The sequence below is a fragment of the Elephas maximus genome, chromosome 8 (genome assembly GCF_024166365.1).
Source record: "Elephas maximus indicus isolate mEleMax1 chromosome 8, mEleMax1 primary haplotype, whole genome shotgun sequence".
Lineage (NCBI taxonomy): Eukaryota > Metazoa > Chordata > Mammalia > Proboscidea > Elephantidae > Elephas > Elephas maximus.
The window spans coordinates 16,587,048-16,597,223 of record NC_064826.1 but is presented as its reverse complement, the minus strand read 5'-3'; the positions used below and the strand labels follow the sequence as shown (position 1 = coordinate 16,597,223).

Sequence of the window (10,176 nt, the reverse complement as noted above, 5' to 3'; positions counted from 1 at the left end):
CCTATGGGGCAGTTTCTACTCTGTGCTATAGTGTCACTATGAGTCGGAATCGAGGGGATGGCAATGGTTTTTTTTTTTTTTTTTTTTTTGGTTTTGGTGGCACAGAGGTTAAGAGCTCAGCTGCTAACCAAAAGGTAGCAGTTCGAATCCACCAGCTGCTCCTTGAAAACCCTATGGGGCAGTTCTACTCTGTCCTATAGGGTCGGTAAGAGCTCGCATTGACTGGACAGCAACGGTTTGTTTGGAAATTTAGGGGCATTGGGAAAAATCAAACTAACATTAAATCAAATCTAAACAGGAACATTTAGTTTTAGGGAATACCAAAGGCAAGCTTCTCTGTGTCTAATTCATTTTCGCAATTTATTGGATTAAACAATTACTATTATTTTTACCACTCGTGTTTAAAGCAATTGCCAATGAAACAAACTTTGAGCATAGGTATGAAGCATAGCCCCTCCTCCCCACAACTTGGGGTCGCCAGATAAAGCTGATTAAAAACCTCATTATATTCTAAAAACAAGCAAACTGAAAACAAACTTAAGGTAGGAATAAATATAAGTGAAGACACTCCTCGAGCGACTTCAGGCAGATTACTACCGGTTTCTCGCTCCGAGGAACAGTAGAATGAAAACTACAATTCCCAGAGTGCTTAGAGAGACCTCGCCCATCGTGGCGTCGAAACTTGCAGCCTCAGTCCCGCCTCCTCACTCCAGCGATTGGATGCCCTAGTTCCGGTCGTCGGGATTTCTCTTATCCCATTGGCGGAGACTTCTGCGGGGTCAAACAGAGTTTTCAAGCGCTGTGGTCGCTTCCAGCCCACCGGCCCTCCTCCCGCCCCGTACAAGATGGCGGCAGAAGCAGCTGGTGGGAAATACAGAAGCACTGTCAGCAAAAGCAAAGACCCTTCGGGGCTGCTCATCTCTGTGATCAGGTGAGGGAGGCAGGAGGCAGGGTCAGGGGACAGGGGTCAGGGACCCGACCTCGTTTTTGGAAGGGAGAGGGGCTGTCTGAGTGCACCCTGCCGACCCTCCCCCTTCCCGCCCTGTCCCCCCCGGGCCCCTCCCACGGCGTCCTCTTGTCTCTGGGGCTGGAGAGAGGATTCACCTCCCCCAGTCTTTTCTTTAGAGACAAAGCCCTTGGTTAGGGGCAGAGCCCGTGGTTAGGGTCCCCTGGCCCTAAAAGCAGGCTGTGTGCGCTTGGTAGAGAAGGCCAGGTGAAGGTATGTTCACTCATCCGTGCAACGTTTACTGATGGATCGCCTGTAGCAGCGCTCACGGGGGAGGCGCCATGCTTCCTGGGCTTCTGGGTGTAAGGCCCCGCACCCTAGAGATCCCTCTCAGGTTTGTTCTCACCCACGCCATGGACACCTTCAACCACCTGTGAGTGGTTACAGCCTCCAGTATAAGAACTTCAGCTGGTGGCAGGGCTCTGGGCTTGAAGACCTGCATCCATTGTCAGTTTTTGTTCTGCCTTTTCCTGCCTTCCTATCCTGGTCTATTTCTTAAAAAAACAAACAAAACTGAATTTCCAATTACCCTCTGTGCATTTTATTTTCCCACAATATGTATAGTGAAAGTGGCAGATCTTTTAGGGGTTCTTTTATTTATTTTTTAAGGGAAATACCTCAATAAATTGGCGGGGGTCAGGGGGGAGCTCTTCAAGTACCACTAAGTATGACATGACACAGGGAATGACTGTAAAAAACAACCGGAATAAAATGTATTACGACCCGTTTTGACGTTGTTGGCATTTGAATTTCAATTTGAGTATTTTTCGTTAAATAAGATATTCTCCCCTTTTTTCCCCACCTCTGTTGAACTTTTCCCTGAGTTCTTGGGCCGCTGGAGTGTCCTGATGATCTTTTGAAAAACCCAGGGCCCAATAATACCTACTAGGTAATAAGCATTTGATAAATATGTTGAATGAGTGAATAAATCATACCTTTAAGACAGTCTATCAGTTCATGGACAGATAAGAGCCCATTTCAGGGGTCTTATTTAGGGGACTTGGAAACCCTGGTGCTGTAGTGGTTAAGAGCTATGGCTGCTACCATAAAGGTCAGCAGTTTGAATCCACCAGGCGCTCCTTGGAAACCCTATGGAGCAGTTCTGCTGTGTCTCATAGGGTTGCCATGAGTTCGAATCGACTCGATGGCAGAGGGTTTGGTTTTTTGGCTTTATTTTGGGGACTGTAGTTTAAGATTGGGGCATTGGTGGTCCAGTGGTAGAATTCTCACCTTCCGTGAGGGAGACCCGGTTTTCTTCCCAGCCGGTGTACCTCGTGTACAGCCACCCTGTGTCTGTCAGTGGAGGCTTGCATGTTGCTATGATGCTGAACAGGTTTCGGCAGAGCTTCTAGACTAAGATGGACTAGGAAGAAAGGCCTGGTGATCTGCTTCTCAAAATTAGCCAATGAAAACCCTATGGATCACAGTGGAGCAGCCTGTAACCGATTATGGGGATGGCAAAGGGACCAACTAGCATTTCATTCTGTTGTGCGTGGGGTCTCCATGAGTTGGGGGCTGACGAGATGGCAGCTAACAACAGCTTAGTATTAAAAAAATAGCATGCTAATTCATTATTATCAATTGCCTCTGTAGGAATTAGAGAATAATTCTCTGTATGGAAATGCCTAGTATACTTGGTAGGCCATACAGAAGAAAGGCTCATCTGGATCTGACAGCCTCAGGCCTGCAGGTTTCCTGTGACAGTGCATAGGAATATGGATGTGGCTCTTGATACCAAAACTCCAGCTAGGGTATTTGTAGCTTCATTTCTTAATCCCCTGTGGAGCTACAATACATGAGTTTATTTGAATTCTTTTTTGAACTTGTTTACTTTTTTTGCCTTTTAGTCAACATTCATTTAAACAGTATGTATTTAGTGCCAGCTTGTAGCATGGTGCCTGGCCCGTATTATGTATTCAATAAATAACTTGAGTGAAAGAGTGACTATCCTGAGTTTTGCAAAGATGATTCAGGCATAGATGCTACCTTTGAGGAGAGTGTAGTCTCTTTGGGGGACAAAATATGTAAATAAACTATTATACTAACCTAGAAGAGAGGTAGAGATTAAACATGATGGGAATCAAAGGGAAGGAGTGGTTACTTCCAGTAGAAATAGAGTGGGCATTAGAGACGGTAGCAGCCGTATTCAGATGCACCATCTCATCTGTGTACTTTTCATCCTGTAGGCTTTCCCCATTTCTTATATACCAGTTTGCCCTAGATGTCTTACATTTGGAAAGCCTGATGGTGCAGTGGTTAAGAGCTATGGCTGCTAACCAAAAGGTCGGCACCTGGAACCTACTAGGCGCTCCTTGGAAACCCTGTGGGGTAGTTCTACGCTGTCCTATAGGGTCACTATGAGTTGGAATTGACTTGATGGCAGTGGGTTTGGTTTGGGTTTTTTGGTCCCATATTTTACAAAAGCATAAAAGGCAAACTAAAGCTTTTTTACTGATACTGATTCAGACATACCTTGCCTTTGTTCGTGGTTGACCACCAGTTCGTGTTCTCCAGGGGCAATCTCCTGCTGGGTGGTGTGGAATGTGATTTTTGTGGTTGTCCATCTCTCATGCCCATCTATATGACCTTGACTTTATCACCATAATTTAGGCCTAGACGTTTTTTTACTTTGACCCTCTGTTGTGTATTATTATTGTTTTCCCTCTTTCTTCCTTATTCTTGACCACCTGGGACCACTTGAATGACACTGTTACTATTATCGTACCTGTAACAGAAGTATGACAGAAGGGAGTCCCCAGGCTTAGTGTCCTGTTTAAGACTGGAGATTGTTGGTGCTGGAGTGTTGATGTTTGTATGTCAACATTTCTTTGAATCAAAGGAAAATTTTGGCGTTGTAGTGAGAGTGTTGCTAACTCTCTTCCTTGTCATTTCCCTCCTGAAGTGCTTCTGATGGTTGCCAGTGACACAGGCAGCTGCAGTGAGAGGAGTCTGGCAGAATTACTGTCGTGTTTGGGAGTGGAGGGTCCTGCAGGGAAGAATGGAATGGGGAGTGTGGATTTCTTGTTAGTAAGTTGCACTGTCACTCACAAGTTGCGGCTTTGTGTGTCTGTTCCCTTTGTATTCTTTGTGGTATGCTTCTTGCAACATTGTATTTCTTATTCTTATTTCCTCATATGAAGCTTTGCTGCCGCCTCCTATCCTTAACCTTTGTCAAATTCTCTCAAAGACTGTAGCTTTCCTGGTTGCTTTGGCAACATGCCTCAAAAAGGAAAACCCATTTTAGGCTCATATTTATAAAATCGTCAGTATTCCCAAAGTTGAGCCCCGTACATTGCCACTTCTCTTTAATGTTCCTGTGTGTGACTTATTTTGTCACAAAATAGATGACCTGTTAGTGATAGAGTCCACTGTTCTTTGAAAGTTTGATCAGTTTGGTTTTTCTTATATCACTGAACAGTTGGGTTTTTCTTTTTTGAATAGTGAGTGTTATACATTCTTCAAATCTCTTGCTCAGATATGTAAAAAATGCGCTATTTCTATACTACATTATGTATTAGCACAACGCTTTTTGTATTTTTTTATGATGCTATTCCTGGTAGTTGGAACAGCATTCATTATTACAGTCATCTTTTAATGCTGGAAAAACAGTCACCACAGGCGGATGAAAGTTTGATTTAAGGACAGAGTAGATATAAAAATAGGGAATATCCAAATCTCATTGCTATTTCCAGCCATAGTATTAAATAGTTAAATAATGACTCTCCTGTATTTTGCTAGCATGATACTCCATCATTTTAAAGTGTTTAAAATCCAAAATCATTGAAAGATGAAGCACAGTGTAATTGTAATGAAAGTTTTAGCCTTGGGTAGCTGGATATTTCTAAATTACCTTGAGACTCATTAATATTATTTTTAATCACCTAAAAACAACTGAATAAAAATATTTTGTGACAGTCAGATGTTTCAAAGGGTGGACTCCCAGGAGTTTGCAGAAGAGGTTCTCAGGACTGGAGGGGGACTTTGATGAAGAGCTGTGGAGGGACCCAACAGACAGTGCTTGGGTTTAGTCTGATGCAGAGAGGCCCTGGGCTGATGCAGGCTGCCGCCAACTCTGCAGTCACTAAGTAGAGCTTTTGGTTTGAAGTCTTGCCATTGGCCCTTTAAAATGAAACTAATTGGGTGGACAGAGTCCTGATTACCTGTTGATGTCCAATTTGGACAGCTTCACACACACACACCCATTTTCCTACTTTTTTATTGATCCCCCCTCCCCTCCCAGCCTTTTGTTTGGTGCGAGGTTAGTGGAGGCAGCATTTCTAAATGGGAATAAGGAAGATGGCATTTGGAGATGCTGTTTTATTTTTTGTGAGTTCTTACCAGGTTTTTAATTGGGAAATGTGTCTACCACTTACTGTTAGGTGATTTGCTTTCCAATTAAATGTTGTCCGTCTTTTCTTCTAAGTTGGCCGTTAATAGTTGGCTTAATTGGGAAGACAAACTTTGGCTGTGACTTGAGGAGACCTTATTGAAACCTTGGAGCAGAGCCTTTGTAGACACCCTCTGGTTGCAGATGTCAAGGAGGTTTGAAGATAGCAGAAGGCTCACGTTTATATCTTCACAGAAGTTGGGATTTCAAAAACTTGGAAAATCCTTTATTGTAGACACCTGTTAAATTCCCTTTCTCCCCAGAGAGTATTTTGGTCTGCCGGTATTTAGTTCAAAGTAAACTTTGTGGAAGGGGTTCAGGCTTTGATCAGGTCTTTGAACAAACAGCTTTGAGGTCCCCGGCACAGCGTGTGGCAGGAGAGGAATGTGGTCACTCTGTGTCAGCACAGCCCTGGAAGGTGTGTTAGGTGTTAATGTACCCATCACCACCTCCTGTCTTCATTTGAGCCTGTCTCATAATGGTTTTAGGTTTTCTAGCTCTCTTTGTGCCCTGGGCAGTGTTGGCGTTGGTGATGCAGTGCTGTTTGAAAGTTATGGCTAGACTACCTGGAGACTAAACAGTTTATAAACTTTCAGGAAGTCCGACGGTATATGCTCACTTAAAGAGGCAAAACAATTCCCATTTTTGGGCTGCATGTTCAGGACTAATACCTTGGGAACCTACATCTTGGTTTCTAACCTCATGTAATTTTTAGCACTGAAATGTTGCTGTTGCTTATGGATAGGTGGTCACATCCTATGGTGGAAGGAGCAGTATATAGGTATGTGGTTAGTAGAAACTTACTGTGTTAGCTACGTGACCTTGGGTGAGTTACTTAAAACCATATACCTTAATTTCTCATTTGTAAAATGGGGTTTTGGGGAAAATTAAATGAGACAGAGTATATAAAAGTGCCTAGCACAATTTGGTACTGAGAGGGTGTTCGAATGTTCGTTCCTTCCCTTGGTAATGTAGTATTGTTATTATTACTTGTCATCAAGTCAGTTCTCATGGTGAGCCCATGTGTACAGAGTAGAGCTGCTCCACAGGATTTTCAAGGCTCTGACTTTTCGGAAGCAGATCACCAGGCCTGTCTTCTGAGGTGCCTCTGGGTGGGTTCAAACTGCTGAACTTTTGGCTAGTAGTTCTGTGCTTAACTGGACTCCTATTGTAGTGTTGTTAATTGTTGGCCTGAGGACTCAGGCTGGCAACTGAGTTTTCTTTAGGCAGCACAGCGTTTAGACTCTTTGTCTTATTTTGTTTTTGCATTTGGATGTCTGCAACCTGTGCTGGCATTTTTCAGTTTGCAGTGGTGAGCTCTACTCCTTGTCTTATACTCTGTTGCTTCTTCTGTTTTTATTAATTGCTTTCAAGCCATACATGAGTTAGGACATGGGTCTTTGTAGTAGACCGTCCTTTATGCGTTGGGGATTAAATAGGAAATCACCATTTAACGGGAGCAATAAGGGAAAAATTCCTGTTACGTTTGAACTGTTGGTGGGAAAAGTAAATATTTCAAGATTCTTATGAGGACCTTTCTGACTTTTATTTATTTTTTCTTTGTTAAAAAAAATGGAGCTGGCCAAATGGACACAAGAACAGAGGGTGGAGGGAAGAAGCATGCTGTCTCATTAGGGGGAGAGCAATTAGGAGTATATAGCAAGGTGTATATAAACTTTTGTATGAGAGACTGACTCGATTTGTAAACTTTCACTTAAAGCACAAAAATTTAATAAATAAAAAAAAAAGAAAGTGGAATTTAATTCAAGGTTTTTTTCATTTAAAACTTGGTGCCTGTGGTTTTGATGAGTATTAGAACAGACCTTACCTTACTCAAAATATCAATTACAAGCTTGCTAGAAATGCAGACTCTCTGGTACCACCGGACCCGAATCTTTGGCTTAACAAGATTACCAGGTGGTTCAAATGCACATTAAAGTTTGAGTACCTCAGAACATAATTTACTTGGGGAGATAAGATACAAGAAATCAATCTTTGTGGTTGGGTGCCATTGAGTCAATTCTGACTCATAGCAACTCAACGTGATAGAGTAGAACTGCCCCATTGGGGTTCTACGAGTCAGAATCAGCTCGGCGGCAGAGAGTTTGGTTTTTTGATTTAATATTTACGGAAGGAGATCGGCAGGGTTGGTTAAACTGCCAACCTTTTGGTTGACAGCTGAGTGCTTAGCCGTTGCACCACCAGTAAATTGTTAAATTTTCTTAGCTGAATTAATGGTCTTGTGGCTATTTTTTTTAAAAGCATTATTTTTAAGAGATACATCCTGTGTGTATTTATCAGTAAAAATGACAGTGTCTTGGATTTACTTCAGAATAATCAGGGGGGAAAGTTAGAGTTGGTGGGGCGTAGATGGACCAAGATTGGAACGTGCTGATAATTGTTGCAGCGAGGTTTGTGCTGTGATTCACTTGTTTTTGTGCATGTTTGGAAATTTCCATAAAAATGTATGTGTGTACATGTGTTTATATGTATGTTCAATTTCTGACCAGTGCAGCCCACTGGTCTGCCGGGGAGGCCTGTGTGTTGCTCTGATGCTGAACAAGTTTCAGTGGAGCTTCCAGACTGAGATGGACTGGGAAGAAAGGCCTGGTGGCCCACTTCTGAAAATCAGCCAGTGAAAACCCAGTGGGTCACAATGGTCCAATCCCATCTTGCATGGGGCCGCCATGAATTGGGGGCCGACTGGACAGCAGCTGAGAGCAACAATGCTGGGAGGAGACAGGTTGGTGGGAAGCCCAAGGCTCTGTAGATTGACACATTCCAGAAATGCTGTGTAATACATGGTTCATGGCAGGTCCACGTGCCCACCCTGACGCCCGCCCTGCAGAGGCATCTTGCACACAAACATGAAAATCTCTCGCAAGTCCTGTAGTTTAGGAACCTGCTTCAGTTTGTGTAACTGGAGTTTCCAAAACCTATTTGACCACCTAACACCTTTTAGTATCTTGTAGAACAGTATTTCTGAGGAACTCACCAGAAACTCTGAATTAAAAAATAGCATACACCTTTAAAATTACCAGATGCTGTAATGTAGAAACAAACAAAATTTGACTGGAGTTGAAAACTCAGTTTGTTGTAGACGGTGCTTCAAGGAGGACATGGGGCTTAAACTGAAGGTGGGGAAAAGGTAGAGTTGGGTTCCCAGTAGGGGCAGGTTTTAAGTTGACTTTGTCAACCCCGGACTCAGTTTTATACTTCTTGGGGGTGATTTTCGTTAATTTTGGATGATGGCCATCTTTATCGGCTAAAACATGGTATAGCTTGTGGTCCCTGAATTGTTTGGTAGAATGGGATTAATTACAATATTGAACAACTGCATGTGTTGGGTGTAGTAATTGGTGGTAAGTGCTGTCTAAAGCAAGACACCAGTGATTTTTCCATTGACATTAAAGCAGAAACCGTTTACTGTCACTTGATATTAAATGGATCTCTTTGTACCGAATTAAGGGATGTTTTTATACATCAGAAAACTTTTTCAGAGGGACTTGTCATCGTGAATTGTCATCAGTTGGGAGGGATTATCATGTGTTTTATGGGATCTAATAAGACATAATTAGGAAACAGGCAATCACAATGTATAATTGAGTGTAATAAAATCTGATTTAAAAGTGTAATGTAGATTTTGCTGTGCTTTGAGTGAAGGCATGTCTTGTGTGATTACATAGTAATACACGTTTTGAATGTTTCTTTAATGTGTGATTTTGTACACAAGCTCAGAATTATGATAGAGGTCTCATATTTTTATAACTCACAGGAAACATTTGTAGACTGTTCATCGTATACAAAGCACTCTGCTTGGCATAACAGGCTTCAAAGACACTCTTCACTTTGTTCAGGGCTTCAAACCCCTGCTGAGAATTTGCATTTCTAACAAGTTCCCAGGTGATGCTAGTGCTGTTGGTTAGGGACCGAGTGTGAGAACACTAGTAGAGCCAAACCCCACTGCCACCCAGTCCATTATGACTCGTACCCACCCTATACAACAGAGTCGAACTGCCCTGTAGGGTTCCCCAGGCTGTAAATCTTGAGAAGCAGACTGTCACATCTTTCTCCCTCGGAGTGGCTGGTGGGTTCAAACCACCGACCTTTTGGTTAGTAGTCAAACACTTTAACCACTCTGCCACCAGGGCTCCTTACTAGTAGACCGGTGGTTCTCAAAATTTATTATACATAAGAATCACTTGGGGATCTTGTTAAACTGTGGATTCTGATTCAGCATATCCAGGGTGGAAATGCAAATCTCAGCAGGGGTTTGAACCGGAACGAACTGGTTGGAAGCCTTGATTTCGTTAGTGTTTGTATTCTTAGTGATCTCTTTCCTTCCTCTTCGGTTTGTACTTTCTCTCAACTCAGAACAGTGTTTAGTTCCCCTGCAAACGTAAATAGGTATACGTTGCTGTCAAGCATTTCTTAAATCGGCTGCTGGTGTATTAAAAAAAAAAAAAAAAAATTTAAAGGAAAAGAAAATCTGACTCTCACACTTTGAAATAAGGGCTAAATAGATCTAATAGTGTGAGCGAATGTCTTCTGGTTAAAAGCATTTCGGGCAAGAAAATAGGACTCACGTTTTGAAGAATCATATCAGGTCTAGACTCTTTTTGCATTAGGATCAATAGCAAAAAGGAATATTATGCTCTTAGAAGATCAATAAGGTAATCATTAATTTTCTTCCTGTGTAGAGTAAGGTTCTGAAAGCAGTTAACCCTTGAGCATACGTTGAGAATTTAAAAATGCTCAGTCTTTGTTTTATGGTAATTTGTGC

At 42.4% G+C, this 10,176-nt stretch overlaps 1 protein-coding gene across 4 annotated transcripts in view; it reads left to right on the top strand.

The window, feature by feature from the left end:
- The first annotated feature begins 806 nt into the window (after positions 1-806).
- EXOC4 (exocyst complex component 4) overlaps positions 807-10,176 on the top strand; it is an 830,068-nt gene continuing 820,698 nt past the window's right edge. For 2 of the 4 annotated variants that reach the window (XM_049894654.1, XM_049894656.1), the window contains exon 1: positions 807-931. In XM_049894654.1, coding sequence (XP_049750611.1) covers positions 846-931 — 86 coding nt within the window. In that variant the 5' untranslated portion in view covers positions 807-845. The remainder of the gene's footprint in view (positions 932-10,176) is intronic. The other 2 variants (XM_049894657.1, XM_049894658.1) reach the window with 2 other exon arrangements.